Below are 19,630 nucleotides of genomic sequence, written 5' to 3' on the forward strand. Positions count from 1 at the left end.
GACAGTATAATTGTATAAAAATTGCCAGAGAATTTTGAAAAGCTATTAAGATCTATTAAGTGAGTTTAATAAGACTGCAGAATACAAGTATAGATAGTAATACTTTACATGCTAACAGTGAAAAATTGGAAATTGAAGTTCAAAAAATAGTACCCTGTTTATCACCAAAAAGCAGGAACTGCTTAGAAAACTACTAAATATGCAATCTTTGCTTAATGAAAAGTACAAACACTTATGAGAGAAATCATATAAGACACAAATGAACGGAAAGATTCAGTGTCCAATGAACAGGAGTCAATACTGTGAGCATATGAATTCTTCCCAAGCTGGTCTATCGATGCAGTAAGTCCTAAACACACTCCTATCAAGGAGGTGATAGTTCAGTGATAGAGCACCTGCTTAACATACTTGAGGCCCTAAGTTTGATCCTCAACACCAGGGGGGAAAATAACTGTCAAGCTTTATCCTAAGAATTGACAAAATGATTCTAAAATTTATATGAAAGAGTAAAAGACCTCTAATCACTAGGAATATAGCTTGGTAAAATGCTTGCCTAGCATACACAAAGTCCTAGGTTTGATCTCCAGAGATAGATTAACTGGGCCTGGGCTTGTAATCCCAGCACTCAGGAGATGGAGGCAGGAGGTTCAGAAGTTCAAGGTCAGCTTTAACTGCCTAGTGAGTATGAGGCCAGCATGGATACAAGAGACCCTCAAGAGATAAATAAAAAACTGCTTTAAGGCAGGTGCAGTGGTATACTCCTTTAATCTTGGTACTGGAGAGGCAGAGGAAAGTGGATCACTTTCTGTGAGTTCTGGGCCAGTCAGAGCTACATAGTAAGACCCTGTGTGATTAGAAACAGAATCAAAAAAATAAAAAACAAAATCAGCTTTGCAGCTGTACCTTACTCTAGTCAGAACGACTGTCCTATCCTCAAGAAAACAAATGACAATAAATAATGGCAAAGACGCAGGGTAAAAGGAATGCTTATACACTAATGATGGGAATGCAAACTAGTGTAGCCATTACAGAAAACAATAGGTAGCTTTCTCTAAAACAATCAAAAAAGCAAAAATAGAGCTACTATATGACCAGCAAAAACACTCCTGGGTACATATCCAAAAGACTCTAGGCCAACACACCACAGAGATATTTGCACACCCATGTTTACTGCTGCAGTGTTCAAATTAGCTAAGTAATGGAACCAGCTTAGATGTCCATCAACAAATAAATGGATAAAGACGTTGTAGTACATATAGTGGAATTTTATTCAGCAATACAGAAAAATGAAGTTATAACATTTGCAAGAAAATGGATAGAGCTAGAAATTATTATTTAAGTGAAATAAGCCAGACTCAGAAGGACAAATACCTGATGCTTTCTCTCAGATGTGGACCTCGTATTTAAATTTATATAGATATGTGTATATTATGTATGTGTAGGTAATGGAACACATGTGACATTCAATCAGAATAGAGTACCGTTTAGGGGAGGAAGAGGACTAGTAAGGTGGGAGACAGAAGGGCTAGGAGAGGGAAATGGGGGAGGCAGACAAATTAGAACAAAGGTTAATAACACACATACATATGAAAATACCATTATTTTGTATGCTAACTTTAAAAAAATAAAATTAAGCTGGGCATGGCGGCACATGCCTTTAATCCCAACACTCGGGAGGCAGAGGCAGGCGGATCTCTGTGAGTTCAAGGCCAGCCTGGTCTACATAGTGAGTTCCAGGACAGCTGGGGCTACAGGGAGACCCTGTCTCAAAAAGACCAAAAAATAAAAAATTAAATTAAATTAATCCAGATCAGTTATTTAAGATGCTCCATGGTGGTGAAGTTAGCCATATTGGATTAATGAAACGCAGACATCAATGAAAATTATTTTAAACTGGGAGTTTTAACGAAAATTACCATTGTTTTTAAAAAGGGTGTTTTGGCCAGGCGTGGTGGCACACACCTTTAATCCCAGCACTCGGGAGGCAGAGGCAGGTGGATCTCGGTGAGTTCAAGGCCAGCCTGGTCTACATAGTGTTCCAGGACCTGGGGCTACAGGGAGACCCTGTCTCAAAAAGACCAAAAAATAAAAAATTAAATTAAATTAAATTAAAAAGAATTGGTCACTCACCTTATTAATGAGCATATTAGCAAAAACTGTTAATATTGTTATTAACATTAAAAAAAATCTGTAGGATCAACAGTGATGTCCCATTGTACTCATTTTTGGTATTTGTAGTTTTTAATCTTCTCTTTTCCTGATGTCTGTTTTGTTAAATTCATTAATTTCACAAGAACCAGCTTTCTTTGATTTTCTGTTTTGTTTTCATTTTCAACTATTCTGCTTTTGCCTCTATTATTTCTTCTGCTTACTTTCATTGTAACTTGCTCTTTTTTCAATTTTTTTCTTTTTTTTGAGCCAAGGTCTTGCTAAGTACCCCAGTCTAGTGCTACACTCAATCCTTTGTCCTTTGTCTCTCAAATACTGGGATTATAGGTGTGCAATACTATGCCCAGTGATCTCTCTGTCTCCCTCTCTCTTTCAAAATGTGGAAGTCTGTATAGAAGATTAGATTTTTCTTTTTTGAAACAGAGCTTCACTACATAGATCAGGCTGGCCTCAAACTTACAAAGATCTGCCTGCCTCTGCCTCCCAAGTGCTGGGATTAAAGGCTTGTGCTACCATACCTGGCTTCCTATTTTCATTTTTTGTTTGTTTGTTTGTTTATTTGACACAGGGTCTCCCTGTAGCCCCAGCTGGCCTGGAACTCACTAACTGTGTAAACCAGGCTAACCTCTATCTCACACATATCCATCTGTCTCTTCTTCCAAAGTACTGGGATTAAGGTATGTGCCACTATGCTTGGCCCTATGTTGACTTTTAATTATGTGTATGTCTATGTGTGTGTGTGTGTTTGTGCATGTGTGAATACAGGTTCCTGTGGAGTCCAGAAGAAAGTTTTGGATCCCCTAGAATGGAGTTACAGGTGGTTGTGAGTCATCCAATATGGGTGCTGGGATCCATACCCAGAACCTCTGCAAAAGCAGTACGTACTCTAAACCACTGAGCCATCTCTCCAGCCTATGGTCTATTTTGATGACAGTATCATGCACACATGAAAGGAATGTATTTGGAAGGTGTTGCTAAGTGTTTTATAGATGTCAAGTAAGTCAAGATGTCTAACAACATTGTTTGTCATTTGCCTCATTGCTGGTTTTTGTCTATTCTTTCAATTTTATTGTTGCTGTTTTAAGATCTTATTTCATAACAAATGTTTCTGTCAGATTCTTTTTCAAAGACTTTTTTTCTGATTTTCGTAGTGCGTGTCTGTGTATGTGCACACTGAGTATAAATGCTGGAGGAGTTCAGAAGAGGGGGTTGGAGCCCCTGGAACTGGAGTTACAGGCAGCTGTGAGCCACCCAATATGGGTGCTGGGAACCAAACTCAGGTTCTCTGCAAGAGCAGTATCTGCTCTTAATGCTGAGCCATCTCTTCAGCCCTTTATTTCATTTTTAATTATGTGTACACATGTGGTATGGGTATGTGCACATGAATGCAGATGCCTTTGGAGTCCAGAAGAGGGCATAAGCATCACACCCCTCTGGAGTTGGGGTTCAGGCCATTACAAGCCACCTAACACAGGTGCTGGAACCAAACTCAGGTCTTCTACAAGAGCAGTACACACCCTCAACAGCTGAGCCATGCCTTCAGCCCCTTTACTGTTTTCTTGCTTTAAGTATTTAAAATCTGTTGTTAGGTACACATACATTTAGTATTGCTATGTCTACTTTATGAATCATTATTAATAATACTCTTTCTCCCTTCTGGGAATGCAGTTGGTTTTTTTGTTGTTGTTGTTGTTTTGGGGGGGGCGGTCTTTTTTGAGACAGGGTCTCCCTGTAGAACCAGCTAGCCTGGAACTGCATAGACCAGGCTGTCTTTGAACTCACAGAGATCTGCCTGCCTCTGCCTCCTAAGTACTGGGAACAGTAAGATTTTTATATGAGATAAAAATCCATACCAAAACAAGATGAGAAAAATGATCTACTGCCAGTCACTCCTCTTTTAAAATACAGGTCTACCTCAAATCACCCTTGGCTCCATCCCCAATTTCTTGTCTTGGAGAATTCACAACACACAAGCTAGCAAATAAGTTTCTGAGCATTAGAGTGGCTTACCGAGTTATGTCACAGAGGTTGTGAAAGATCTTTTCTGGGTTTTGGCCATCAGGACCACATATGTGCCCTCTTTGTATTAGCTGTTGTACCTTCTGCAGAGCTACAGTCACTACATAGTACATAAATTCATTGCTGGACCTCAGGACAGACAGGCTTTCTTCATGACTTTGGATACTATCTCTAGAGAGGGAGGAAAACAAAGAAAGGAGCTGAGCTGGTGGTATAGGCCCAGCTACTCGGGAGGTTGAGGCAGGAAGACTACGAGTTCCAGGCTAACCTGTGCATCTGAACATGATCCTGCCTTTAAAAAAATGAGTTTAAAAAAAAGGGATATGATATAGTTCAGTGGTAGAGTGACTGTCTTAACATGCTTAAGGTCTGTGTTCTATCCCCAGTACTGTAAGGAAAAAAAATTTCCCGCTGATGTTGGGATCTGGAACAGGCTTTTACAGACTGTTCAGACCAGCAGCACCTAGCAAGCTCTGAACGGCAAAAAGATGGCCTAAGCCACAGTCTTTGCCACAGCTACTTTTTTACACTCATTTTCCTTGTTGTTACCTCAATTCCTCCCTCTTCCCCACTAATCCTTTACACTTTAATAAAATCAAAGTATAGTGTTTTAGATTTTTTTATTGTCCTACTGTCCCATTGTCCCCTTGCTATTTAATTTTATTTTCTCCTTTCTCCACCCTCCCTCCCCCATTTTTTTTTTCAAAGACGGGGTCTCCCTGTAGCCCCACCTGGTCTGGAACTTGGGTCCACCAGCCTCTGCCTTATACATGCTGGAATTAAAGCATCTGCCCCTTCCTTTCTTAATCTGTTGTTGTATCCAAAACTTTAAGTCGATTGTCTTACAACACTGCTAGAATTCATCCTATGTTTTCATTAGTCCAATGTTTCTGATTCTTCTTTAACAATGTTAAGGTGCCTCCTCTTTAGACTGCCTACCTTGAATTGTGCGATTTTTCATATTAAGAAAATTAAAAACCTCCTAACTTATTTCTTACTGTATATAATACAGCTAGAATTGTGAATTCAAACTAGGTACTAGAAGTAAAACTAGGAACACACTATTATCTTTACTGAACTGCTATCTTTACACACTCAAGTAGAACCTTACCTGAAAAGAGCAGTGAGAAGATCAGACACAAATTTCATGGACAAAAGACTATCATTTGTCTTACTGGTCATTTTAGTTTTGCCTTTACCAGCTTTTTCATTAAGGATGTCAGAAAACTTCTTGTAACACATAAATAAACTCAGAATCTCCTCAAACTTACTCTTGCTGTGTAAAAGGGAAAAGAGACCAACAAAGACCAGCATCAATGTTATTGTGGCTTAGTTCTATATAAAATAAGAAAATCGAAGTGCTTCTTTAAATGTCATATTTCAGCTATAACATTATAAATCAATGGACCATCATTAACATAGTATTCTCAAGTTATAAAAATCTGCATGAATTGTTTTTATGTCCTCTTATTTTTTCTAGTCAAGAACAGCAGGAAAGTCCAATACTATCCCTAATGAATTTTTTTTTCTTTTTAAAATTTTTTTTAAAAAATTTATTTTTATGTGTATGAGTATATTGCTTGCATATAAGTGCACCCATGTTGTGCAATGCTGGAGGAGGTCAGAAGAGGATGTTGGATTCCCCTGAAACTGGAGTTATGGACGGTTGTTAGCCACCATGTGGGTGCTGGGAATCAAACCCAGGTCCTCTGCAAGATCAGCCAGTGCTCTTAACTGCTGAGTCATCTCTTTATCCCCATGAAATTTTTCTTTTAAAGCCAGTATTACTTGAGTTCAGGGTCTGGGGGACTGTGAATAAATAAAAGCATGCTAGAGAGACAAAATCACAGATGTATCCTGCAGTGTCCTCTGGTAGAACAAACATACTTTGGACTTATTAAGAGACAATATTTAAACATATATGACAGAATGTATGGTGGGGGTATGGCTGGGGGAGGGGTCTAAATATGATTAAGATTTATTGTATGAAATGCACCAAAATTCAATTAAAAATATACAGGAAAAAAGATAATATTGGCCAGGCATAGTGGTGCATGCCTTTAATCCCAGCATGTGGGAGGCAGAGGCAGGTAGATCTTTGTGAGTTCAAGGCCAGCCTGTCTACATAGCAAGTTCCAGGCCAGCTAAGGCTACAGAGAGATCCTGTCCCAAAAAGACCAAAAAAAAAAAAAAAAAAAAAAAAAAAAGATAATATTTAGTGTCTAACTAAACTAGTTACTAGAGTAAACAAACGTACAAAACTACAAATAAGGTCACAGCAATCCTTACCTGAAGTTACTTATGGAGAAATTATATTCTATTAGAACTTCACAAACTCCCATCATGAGACATGCACAGATACTATTTTTTATACCGACACTAGTGCTCTGAGAAAAATCTGCTGATTTATCCTAAAAGACAAATAAAAATTAATTTGCTACTAAAACCTCCATTATTCAACACAGCTAAGGACTTAGCAATTACCAGTTCAAAGTCTTCTAGCTCGCTCTTAATCATTCTATTAGTAATAGACTCCAACATATCATCTAGCTCGTGATAGAATCCCTCTTCTTCTTCCTCTTCATCTCCCTGTTGTAGGGGAATCACTCTACTCTTATACCAGGCCAAACAATGCTGAATACAAGACAGCAAATGATCCTGTAGAAGAAAACAAATAACATTTGTTACTGTTAAGGGATAACCTATGAAGCTGTTATGAAGCCTGTGCTATTTGCTGGCATCACACATTAAGTCCAGGTGAATGAACAAAACTCAAAAAAACATAACTAAGAGAGGTGTTCTTTTCTAAGCTTTCCTCAATTAATTGGCATTATAAGTAGCTGGCACTTCACAATGAAACATCAAACGTGCTATTCTGGTCAGATGCAAATATCCTTAAAGCCACATTATGAAGTTATACAGTCTTCATAGCAAGCTCCAGGCCAGCTGGGGCTACAGAGAGACCCTGTCTCAAAAAGATCAAAAAAAAAAAAAAAAAAAAAAAAAAAAAAAAAAAGTCTTCAGTTCTCAAGTCCTGAAAGTTATTCTAATGACAGGGGTTTAGGTTGAGGGAATCTTCGCGATGCCATGACAGCATCTTACATCTAGGCTGGGAACATCTCACAGCAATAAAGATATATACATGAAGACCAGATCTGACAATGCAACACCATCCTCCCTTTTCCTCTGCCCTGAATTCTAAGTCACTTGCAGTGGGGAGTTTCAGCCTTTGCCATCTCTTTCTCACCCTTCTGAAGCTAGATAACAAGAACAGAAAAACCTAGCTCAGTTCCTCTAAAAGTTCAACAAGAGCCCACTCTAGCTCAAATCACGTACTCTCTCTAGGCTAAAGAAGCAGTTTTATTAGCTCGGTTCAGTCATTCCTAGTTGCATCTCCACTCTAAAGTACCTTTAGTGTATAACCAAAGAGCTATGAGTGAAAGATAAGATGTTCTGAGGGGAGGAAGTGGTCAACATAATTGAGTGAAGTGCCAAGTGCTAGAGATTTTTACCAAAAGATCCCAAATGAAAATGGGTCACAAATAATGGGCATGGAAAAACTAAGAGTAAAATTAATTGAAAGAAGTTTCACAGGTAAAGGGATCTCTTTCTGCATACCAACCTTATCATTAACAGTGAAAATAATGGCTCTAGGAGGAATAAGTCTTACCAGAGGTTCTTGCAGAAAGACCTGATTTCCTTGGGTCAGAACACAAGCTCCTAGTTTCAGAGGAGGTAGCAGATCATGTTTTGGTTCATAGAACTGTTTTAACTGTGTATATAGTAAGAGGAGGGAAAAAAAAAAATCACAGCTCATGAATACTTTTCACTTTTTTTTTTTTTGTCTTTTTGAGACAGGGTCTCCCTGTCGTCCCAGCTGACCTGAACTCACTATGTAGACCAGGATGGCCTTGAACTCACAACGATCCACCTGCCTCTGCCTCCCGAGTGCTGGGATTAAAGGCGTGCGCCACCATGCCCAGCTACTTTTCACTTTTTTAAAAGAACAATACAACAAATTTATACTGCTTAGATCTGCCTGCATCCTTTTGCAATGCTTTATGAATAGTACTGATCAAGACATTTTCTCTACTTTACTTCCACCATACTCCCTTCATACCAAGCCCTAAAGTTGCAAACACAATTTGCGTTTTCAATAAAGCTTGGTGGTTAAGAATATAGGCTCCACAAGATCTAGTCAACATTCCAGCAGGCAGCATTAACTGGACTCAGTGGGTTAAAAAAAGAAAGATGTGAAAGTTGAGAGAGGATGTTTTGGGGGGGTATCTAGGGGGAGTTGGTGGGGCATTGTATACATGTATGTAAAAAGAGAACTATGGTGGTTTGAATGAAAATGTCCCCCACAGGCTCCAAGTATTTGGACATTTTGTCTCCGGTTGGCAGCACTGTTTTGGGAGGTCTTAGAAGGTGTGGCTATCCTGGAGGAAGTACGTCACAGGGGGTAGCCTTACAGAGTTCTTAAGCCTTGCTGGATCTCGAGTTGCTTCTTGCTTCCTGTGCCTGCTTAAAGATGTGAGAGCTTAGTGTCCACTCCTCCTCCAGCCACCTCTGCTGCCATGCCTCCCCACCATGATGGACTTTGCTTCTTGGAACTGTAAGCTCAAATAAATTCTTCCTTCTATAACTGGTTATGGTCAGTGTTTCTATCACAGCAACAGAAGTATAACTAATACACAAACCTAGAGTGGTAGTACATACCTGTAATCCCAGAATTTGGGAAATGGCAATAAAAATAAGAAATTTAAGACAGCCCTGACTACATAATGAGTTTGAGTCCAGTCTGGACTACATGAGACTGTATCTCAAAAGACCATAAATAAGTAAATGTAATGTAAAAATACAGAAATGACCCAAAAGACATCTATGTATCTATCACTTGTATTTACTAGATATTAATATTTTCTATATTTTTCTATAGATGGTTTTCTTTCAGAAATAAAACGATATAACCACTGGCAGCTTGTATAAATGGTTCTTTGAAGTGTCCTTCTGACTTAAGAAGTAGACTATTAACATAGGGATAACAGGGGGTGGTAATATGGCAGCTGGTACATGATAATCCAAATAAAACAACTCAGAACTGCATGACATCCCCTGGGCATATTTACGACTTACCAGAATACTAGTTATGAATTATGTTACATTTACAAAAGTCTGGAATGCACCAATCACTTCTCAATTCCTCATCTGGTTTCCCTATATGATCTATAAGATATTTTTTTACCTGTGAGAGAAGAGTCTGCATGATTGAATTAGCCAGCTGAGAGTTCCTTCGAAGAACATCATAGAACCCCTAGGAGCAATTATACAGAGAACAAATAAGCTCATAGTTCTTTCTTAGCCTATTCTCACTTTAAAAAATTTATTTGTGTGTAAATGTGTGCATGACACACGTGTGGGTGCTTGCAGAGGCCAGAAAGAGGGTATCAGATCCTGTGCTGGCAACTGATCTCAGGTCCTCTGGAAGAGCAGGAAGCAATCTTAACTGCTGAGCTATCCCTCTAGTTCCCTATTTTCAGTTCTGTGGTAAAGGTAGAGACCCATTATTTGCTAGAGGGAAAAATAATTCAGAAAATTTAGATTATTTATCTGAAGAACCTCTGATCACTGCGAACTCAATCTGACCATAATTGTCACAATTTTTTTTTATTTTTTTTTATTTTTATCTTTTTAAGACAGGGTCTCCCTGTAGCCCCAGCTGGCCTGGAACTATGTAGATCAGGCTGGCCTTGAACTCACAGAGATCTGCCTGCCTCTGCCTCTTGAGTACTAGGATTAAAGGCATGCCCGACAACTGTCACAATTTTTGAGCACTGTGGCTTTGGAGTAATCTGGTGCTGTAGGGCTCTGCCTCTCTCTCTCTCTCTCTCTCTCTCTCTCTCATTAGAAGCCTTTCCTTTTAGCACATTCTTCCAATGATTCATAGTACCAAATAACAGAACATAAATGATCATGATATTTTTTCTCCAGTCTAAATTTAAAAAATAACTGTTCACATTAAAACCCAAGAGAGAGCTTTCTTTCTCGAAACTGTCCAAGAGGTTGTATAGTTCATCTGTGAGAAAAGGCAAATGGAGAGTGACAAAATAAATTTTTTTAAAGAAGGAAGATTAGCCCTAACATATGTCAATATTTTGCTATATTGCTTTATATTTCTTTCTTTCATGAATAAAGAAACAGATACAGCTGCTGGTAGCTTGTGTAAATGGTTCTTCAAAGTATCGTTCTGCCCTAAGAAGTAGACTGTGAACTCACAAGATAACAGTTAAATGATGGCAATACAGAAGCTGATTAAGTGATGATTCAAATAAAGCAACCCAGCTACTTTGTCTTGACATAAAAAAACATACAAATGAAATAAAGGATTTAATAGGAAACAGAAATAGTACTCTTAAAGGAGGTTTACCTGGGAGGAAAGGTGAGCTCCTAGTAAATGCAAAACAAATTATAGATGAATCAAATAGCTAAATGTAAAAATCTCTACATAAAGCGCAACCACAGAGTTATAACTCTTTTATGTAGAGAGTTTATATTCATCAGTGAGTAAATTTTAAGTTACATTTTTATATTTGGTTCCCAACACTCACATCAGGGGACTCACAGTTGCCTGTAACTCTAGCTCCAGGGATCCAACACCTCCTTCTGGTCTCCATAGATAACCCCACACACAAATTTAAAAGACAAAAATAAATTTTTTAAAAAAAATCATGTTGGCCAGGCGTGGTGGCACAAGCCTTTGATCCCAGCACTGGGGAGGCAGAGCAGGAGGATCTTTGTGAGTTTGAGGCCAGCCTGGTCTACATAGTGAGTTCCAGGACAGCTGGGGCTACAGGGAGACCCTGTCTCAAAAAGACAAAAAAAAAAAAAAAAAAAAAAAAACATTTTGGAAGAGAAAAACAACTTAATAAAATGAGAAAATAATTGGATAAAGTTAGATGATAAAAACCTATATATTTTTTATTCCAATTTTACATAAATAAGCAAATGTGAATGGCAGAATTAGCAATAAAACAAATTTATGTGTATATAAATGTATTTATATGTGGGGCTGGAGAGATGGCTCAGTGGTTAAGAACACTGGCTGTTCTTGCAGAAGACCGAGGTTCGAATCCCAGCACCCACATGGCAGCTAACAACTGTCCATAACTCCAGTTCCAGGGGATCCAACAGCCTCTTCTGTCTTCCAAGGGTATTGCACGACATGGGTGCACTTACCTACATGCAGGCAATACACGCATACACATAAAATAAAAATATTAATAAAAAATCAAATAAATGTATTTATATGTGTTGGTGTATACACATTTGTGCGCACCTGTGGAAGCCAGGTCTTCCTTAATCACTTTTTACCTTATTTCTTTATGTATGTATTTATTTATTTATTTATTTATTTATTTATTTATATTTTATGTGTATGAGCATTTTGCCTGCATGTAAGTGCACCATGTCCATGCAATGTCTGTGGAGGCCCGAAGAGGACATCAGCTCTCTTGAAATTAGAGTTATGGGTGATTGTTAGCTGCCATGTGGGTGTTGGGAACAGAACTTGGGTCTTCTGTAAGAGCACACAGTGCTCTCCAGCCCCTCCATCTTATTTTTTTGAGACAGGGTTGCTTACTGAACCAGTTGGCTAGACTGGCTGGCCAGCAAGCCCGTGCAGTACTATTTCCACCTCCCAGCACTGAGATTATAGAGGCATGTGTTGCCATGCCTGGCTTTTTAGTGGGTACTGAGGATCTAGGTACTCATGCTTGCCCAAGAAGCACTTTACTCACTAAGCCACATCCCCAGGCCTAAAACAATCTTTAAATTTTCCGTATTTTCCATAGTGAGCCTAAAAAATCCAGTGCCAGCCAATTCTTATAGCTCAATAAATACTTTAAAATATCACATGAAGCCAGGCATGGTGGTGCACACCTGTAGTCCCAGTACTTGGGAGGCAGAGGCAGGCAGATCTCTGTGCGTTCAAGGCCAGCCTGGTCTACATAGTGAGTTCCAGGACAGCTGGGGCTACAGGGAGACCCCTGTCTCAAAAAAAAAAAAAAAAATCACATGAAAGTCAGGTGTGTGGTACAGACCTGTAATCCCAGCACTTGGGAGGTAGAAAAAGGTGGATCAGAAATTCGAGGTTGTTTCTTAGCTATGCAGAGTGTTTGAGGTCAGCCTGGGCTATGTTACACAGTCTCTCAAAAACAAAAAGAGAAAGAAAAAGAAAAAGAGCTGTTCTTTCTTCTAACCCCTTTTCTTGTTATTTAATGTTTTCCATTTCTTCCATGAAACACCTATGGAAATAGTAGTGAACCTTCCATGATCATAGTCATTTGCAATGGTTGCATTATATACTAATCACAAATGCTGACTATATTTGTCTTCTGGTTTTTGCTAACTGTTGTATCACTATAAGTTACAGGACCGAATCAGATCTGTAAAGATCTTAAAAACAAAGTACAAAAAAAGAAAAAGATTAAAAAACAAAAAACCTGTAGCTGGAGAGATGGCTCAGCAGTTAAGAACACTAGAAGACCCAGGTTTGAATCCCAGCACCCACATGGCAGCTAACAAGTGTCCGTAACTCCAGTCCCAGGGGACCTGACAGCCTCTTCTGTACTCCGTGGGCATTGCATGACACAGGTGCACTTACCTACATGTAGGCAATACACGCATACACATAAAATAAAAATAATAACAAATAGGGGCTGGAGAGATGGCTCAGAGGTTAATAACACTGACTGCTCTTGCAGAGGACCCAGGTTCGATTCCCAGCACCCACACGGTGGCTACGAGTTCCAGGGGAATCCGAAGCCCTCTTCTGGCGTTGCAAGACATGGGTGCACTCACATACATGCAGACAATACACTCATACACATAAAATAAAAATAATAAATAAAATATTAAAATAATAAGAAATTTAAAAAACCAATATATTAGACTTAATAAAGGTAACTTTATAAACTTAATTTATAAATTAAGGGTATGGTTTGTATGAAAGACAGATGTTAAAAATGACAAACTTGGTGTTAAATTAAAAGGCTGGCAAAAACACCTAAATGTTCAAATTAAAATGCAATGATTGAGGCTGGAGAGATGGCTCAGTGGTTAAGACCACTGGCTGTTCTTGCAGAAAACCCTGGTTCAAATCTCAGCACCCAAATGGCAGCTAAACTGTCCATAACTGCAGTTCCAAGGGATCTGATACCCTCCTCTGTCCTCCACGGGTACACTTACTACATGCAGGTATAACACTCATACGTATAAAAAATAAAAATTAATTAATTAAAAAATACAGTGATTAAAGTATAGCAAGTATTGTTTACAGTTTTGTTTTGTTTTGGACAAGGTCTCCCATAGCCCCAGCCTGCGTGAACTATGTAGACCAGGCTGGCCTTGATCTCATAGAGATCCACCTGCCTCTGCCCTCCCAAATGCTGGGATTAAAGGCATGGGCCACCATGCTTCACTTTGACTTTTGGACTCATTATTACTATCTACTGGCCCTAACTGCCCAAGGGTATATGTAATGTTTTTAGAATCAGGAAAAAAAAAAAGACTTAAAAAGGATTATTCACAGAAGAGAGTTGATACATTTCTTCCAAATTACTGACTTACCTCATAAAGCATGAGTCGAACATCAACCTGCTGTCCCAAGCATCTTTTCAAACTATCTAGGATCTCAAGGCAAAAAGTTTCATTGGCAACAGAATTATAGCGGCTGTGAACATCTACGTGAACCTGAAAAGGGAGAGAAGCAGTTTATGTCTAGCTTTCTAAAAGCAGTTTTCAGTAGGGAGTAAACTGAGTCTATGCCCTTGATCAAAGAAGCTTACTAGACTTAGCTTTCCTTGTGCTCAAACGGGTCTAATGTAGATCTGATATTCATTACCATGTCACTCATTCTGGTTTGAAATAAAAGTTTTCAAGCATTCAAACAAAATTATCTCTTTTTTTTTTGTGCTTTAAGGTTTCTTTGACAACGTTAGCTATTTAGGAAGGCAACTGATTATTTTATGTCACTATAATCCGATTGTCACAATATATATGATTTTATTTAAAAGACTTTAAGACTTCCATCAAAAAAAAAAATAGCTCTTCATTTCCACAAATCCTAAAGAAGTTTAGGGGCAGATAGTCTTGCTTACAAACAGACATTCTAGTGCTTATCTCAGCACTCAGAAGGTAGAGTTAGAAGGGTCACAAATTTGAGGCCAGCCTGGTCTACACAGAAAATTCTAGGCCAGCCTGGGCGACATAATGAGACTATCTCTCAACACAAAAAACAAAACAAAACAAAACAAGGAAAAACACCAAGCAAGCCAGGTGTGTGGCTCATGCCTTTAATCTCAGCATTCAGAGGCAGAAGCAGGCAGATCTCTATGAGTTTGAGGCCAGTCAGGGCTACCTAGTTGAGACCCTGCCTCAAAGCTGGGTGTGATGGCACACGCCTTTAATCCCAGCACTCGGGAGGCAGAGGCAGGTGGAACTCTTTGAGTTCAAGGCCAGCCTGGTCTACATAGTGAGTTCCAGGCCAGCAGGGTCTACAGGAGACCCTGCCTCAAAAAAATAAAATAAAGCCAGGCATGGTGGCACAGGCCTTTAATCCCAGCACTTCAGACACAGAGGCAGGCCTGGTCTACACAGTGAGTCCCAGGAGTTCCAGGCCAGTTAGGAATACAGGGAAATCCTGTCTCAAAAAAGACCAAAAAATAATAAATAATAAATAAATAAATAAATAAATAAATAAATAAATAAGCAAACAAAAAAACAAGGTTCCTTGCTCTATTTAAAATAAAATTGACTGGCTGGGCGCAGTGGCGCACGCCTTTAATCCCAGCACTTGGGAGGCAGAGGCAGGCGGATCTCTGTGAGTTCAAGGCCAGCCTGGTCTACGTAGTGAGTTCCAGGACAGCTGGGGCTACAGGGAGACCCTGTCTCAAAAAGACCAAAAAATAAAAAATAAAATAAAATAAAATTGACAATATGGACTAAAAAACTTCTTTATTAGGGAAAAGAGAAAAGAACTCCCAAGAGTGGAAGGGGCTCCATGGAATGACTATGTCAGAAGAATTTACTCCTTACTCTAAGTAACATGGTGATACACTTCATACTTTTAAAGTCTAATTCAAGTTCTACTCTTTATTGGTTATGATATTGGGCAAGTTACTTAACCTCTGTGAGCCTTATTTTTCTTGTATAATATTCACAAATGATACCCAGTATTCCTTATATTATAACAAACTGCCAAAAAGGTTATCTATAGTTGTATTAGAACAGTAAATGATTCCTAATGAAATTCTTAAATAAGTCTACTTTCAAATTATTACAGAAAGTTGTTTTATCAGATTCCACAGCTTACTAGAAGTATATGTGCAAAATAAACAAATTGACCTACTTTTATAGGGGCTAGAGAGATGGTTCAGTAGTTAAGACTACTTGTTGCTCTTTCTCAGGACCAGAACCGTGGGTTCCTAGCACCCACAATGAGTAGCTCACACTGACTGTAACTCTAGCTCCAGGGTGTTTGACACCCTCTTCTGGCCTCTGTGAACACCTGTATGCATGTGATATACATACATATACTCAGGCACATACACATAAAATAAATCTTCAAAATAAGTATAATACTAGTATCTAGCTGAGAGAATTACTGGGAAGGATAAAAGAGATAATGTATATAAAGCTCTTTAGTAGTATCTAGCAGTGTGCTTGCTATTCAATAGAGAAATAGTATGAGCCACAAATGTAAGCTGCATATGTAATTTAAAATTTTTTGTAGCCACAGTGCAAAATAAAACAGATGAAGTAAATGTTAATACTTTATTTAACCCAACATATCAAAAATATTTTAAATATTTTATTTATTATTTTTATTTTGTGTATGAGTATACTGCTTGCATGTATAAGTGTACCCATGTCATGCAATGCCCGCAGACATCAGAAGATGGCATCAGAGCTCCTGGGACTGGAGTTATAGACAACTGTTAGCCACCAGGTGGGTGTTCTGCAAGAGGAGCCAGTGCTCTTAACTGCTGAGCCATCTCTCCAGCCCAGATCCAAAGTACTATCAACATATAATTCAGTATAAAATACTGATTGAAATACATATATGTTTTAATTTCACTCTCATTCTTTGAAATGGGTGTAAATTTTACATATACAGCACAGTTCAAGCAAGATCCTATCTCAAAAAGCAAAAAAATAAAAAGAGAAGTTTAATTGACATTATCATCATTATGAAACTCACAGTTTGATCAGGATCTTTGTTAGAGCCTTAAAGGAATAAAATAATGGCTTCTAATGGCTCCTGAAGCAATGTTTAATACAGTTAGTGTGAACTTTTTTTTAAATTTAATAACCACATGATTAGAAGAAGCATTTCATTACAGCTTTAACATATTCAGTAACACATTCCAGAGCAAGGATACATCTCTTTCAAAAGTGGCTATAAATTTTTAGGTTCACAGTTGAATTAATACAGTTATACAATATTGAACTCAGTATAAACCCTGTAAGACATAAAATTGAATGAGTTTTTACCCTTTAAAGAAGATCTCCATTTCATTTTAAAATATGCTGTTTCCTACATTTTTAATGCTACTAACACTTAGATGTTTGCACATGTGTCTAAAATTGTGTGGGATGATATACACACACACAAAATCAACAAATTAAAAAATAAGACATATTTGAGGAGGAAGCATAAAAATGTACTTTATGTTAATTAGTAGAGGTGATAAACATTACCAGTGAAATCTACCTGATGACTTTATACCCATACTCAGGTTCTAAGGATCTGAGTGTAACTGACCGTGATTAGTAATAATCAGATACATAGAGATTAAGGGCACATGTGAACAATTCTTACCTGAGTGACACCAATAGACTGACTACACTGAGAGGATGACAGGCTGCCTAAAACCTTAAAATTCTTCAAGAGCAGCAAAAACCCAGCAACTGCAGATTTTCGGGCATCAAGTTGCCTAGTTCAGGAATACACAATAAGTTAATAGCACAGGAATGTGTAGGAAAAAAATCCATCTAGTTCCACACAGAGAAGGAATATGTACGGACAATCAAGTACAACCAAACCAAACCAAACTGAATTTATATGCTCAAAATAAGGCACTAGGTATTCAGTCATCTACACTATGGGAATGCAACTGATTGGTTTCATTATTAACCTCATGACTGTATCTATACTTTCTTCTCTTAGCTTGCAAGACTCCATGGTAATCAGAAGAATCCTGAGAGGCCACAGGTTGGACTGGAACTTGAATCTACATACGGAATGGCAAAGGAAATTGCTGAGCTTCTTTTATTTATACAGGAGCACAAGTACTTTGTGTCACATGAACTGGCAGGGGTTCTACGATCAATCCATGTTACAGACACTGTAACGTACTATCAGACAAGCCTTTTGGTGAAGAATAATAAAAAACTGTCAATTCTAGGGCTGGAGAAATGGTCCAGCAGTAAGAGGACTGGCTGCTCTTGCATAAGACCCAGGTTTGGTTCCTAGCAACCACATGTTGGCTAACAACTATTCATTACTTCCATTCCAGAGGATCTGACACCCTCTTCTGGTCACCATAGGCACTGCACCCATGTGGTACACTTACATACATACATGCAAAATACTCATATACATAAAATAAAATAAAAAAATCTGCCAGGCATGGTGGCGCACACCCTTAATTCCAGCACTTGGGAGGCAGAGGCAGGCGGATCTCTGTGAGTTCAAAGTCAGCCTGGTCTACATTGTGAGTTCCAGGCCAGCTGGGGCTACAGGGAGATCCTGTCTTTAAAACACCAAAAAGAAAAATAAATAAATAAATAAATAAATCCAAAAAATTTTAAGCATGGGATTTACTTTTTAAAAATTCCCAATTCTAGAGCAGAGATAATAGCTACTTACTGGTTGCTCTTCTGGACATATCTGCATGTTCTATAATATTCTCAATGTGATAATAATTGGGTATCTTATGCTCAAAGTATCAAATGCTTTCCACATATTACTGTATTGCTACATTTTTAGGAGACAGTACTAATCATCCCTAGCTCACATACTAAGCAATAAAGGAAGAGTGGTCAGGAGGCACTGAGTGAGCTTCAAATAGAATGAAGGCACTTCAGAAATTCACCAGGTCTACTAGTCACTGGACCCCAATTCTGATGTTCATTAACATGAGATACTTAAGTATGTTTGTTCTTCCTAACTCTTCCCCTTGGAACTGTGGTCATCTTGGTATTTCAAGACTCTGGGGATGCAACTTTCCCCTGAAGGTTAATCTAGGGGTGGTAGAGCAAAGTACTTGAGATCATAAACACTGATGTTAGATTATTTTACCATTAAATACTGTTCAGTCTTTGGGACAGTCTTTGGCACTTCTCATGCCTAAGCCTAACTTTCTTTTGTAAAATGAGAACTGTAATAATCTTCACTTCCTGAGGTTGCTCTGAACACTAAATGAAAAAGCAGCACATAAGCGTTTTACTTGTTGAGAATACTTGCTGAGGCAGGAGTCTGCCTGGCCACTGTGAACAGGCACACCTGGGAGATAGCAGAGACAACTTACAGATCCAGACTTTGAAGGTGTAACTTACTGTGATCTCAATGCTACATACCTGGCAAACATAGCTTTCCGAAGGACAAGTATCAATGAGTCTCTCATTGACATGCTGACTTTGAGAAGTGGCTGAAGAAGAAAAAACTCAGTGGGTAAAAAGAGTAGTTAATATCAGCTTTAGCTCATTTCTATGCAATTCTGTTAGCATTTTGTGTACTTTGGTTTTATTTTATATACAAGGTTCAGTGCTGATTATGTTTAATAATAAAGATAGTGGTTGCAGCCAGGCACGCCTGTAGTCCCAGCTACTCAATGGGTTAGGGCAAAAGGAATGCCATGAATGAGGCCAGTCTTGGGCTACACAGTGAGATCCTGTCTCAAAAACATAGCAAAAGAAAAAGAGTTGTTTAATTACTTTACTAATTTGAAAACCAGTCAATGGAAGATGGAGTTATAAAGAAGGGACAACTTGGAGAGCAACCATTGCTATTTACATGTTTTTTGGGGGGGGGCATGTCTTTTTGAGACAGTGTTTCCCTGTAGCTAGAGCTGGTCTGGAACTTGCTATATAGACCAGGCTAACCTTGATCTCACAGAGATTCACCTGCCTCTGCTCAGCTCTTTCTTTCTTTTTAAAATATTTACATATGGGGCTGGAGAGATGGCTCAGTGGTTAAGAACACTGACTGTTCTTGCAGAAGACCCAGGTTCAAATCCTAGCACCCACATGGCAGCTAACAACTGTCTGTAACTCTAGCTCCAGGGGATCTGATAGCCTCTTCTGTCCTCCACAGGCATTGCATGACATAGGTGCACTTACATGCAGGCATAACACTCATACACGTAAAATAAAAATAATA

At 38.6% G+C, this 19,630-nt stretch overlaps 1 protein-coding gene across 3 annotated transcripts in view; it reads right to left on the reverse strand.

The window, feature by feature from the left end:
- Positions 1–19,630, reverse strand: part of Fanci (FA complementation group I) — a 101,933-nt gene that overhangs the window by 16,515 nt on the left and 65,788 nt on the right. For all 3 annotated transcript variants that reach the window (XM_008852825.2, XM_029555966.1, XM_029555965.1), the window contains exons 16-24: positions 18,829–18,899; positions 17,069–17,183; positions 13,816–13,938; positions 9,434–9,502; positions 7,859–7,960; positions 6,673–6,846; positions 6,478–6,599; positions 5,300–5,464; positions 4,180–4,359 (exon numbers count right to left, since the gene is read on the reverse strand). In XM_008852825.2, coding sequence (XP_008851047.1) covers positions 4,180–4,359; positions 5,300–5,464; positions 6,478–6,599; positions 6,673–6,846; positions 7,859–7,960; positions 9,434–9,502; positions 13,816–13,938; positions 17,069–17,183; positions 18,829–18,899 — 1,121 coding nt within the window. The remainder of the gene's footprint in view (positions 1–4,179; positions 4,360–5,299; positions 5,465–6,477; positions 6,600–6,672; positions 6,847–7,858; positions 7,961–9,433; positions 9,503–13,815; positions 13,939–17,068; positions 17,184–18,828; positions 18,900–19,630) is intronic.

The sequence above is a fragment of the Nannospalax galili genome, unplaced genomic scaffold, assembly GCF_000622305.1.
Source record: "Nannospalax galili isolate Female #2095 unplaced genomic scaffold, S.galili_v1.0 scaffold185, whole genome shotgun sequence".
Classification (NCBI taxonomy): Eukaryota; Metazoa; Chordata; class Mammalia; order Rodentia; family Spalacidae; genus Nannospalax; species Nannospalax galili.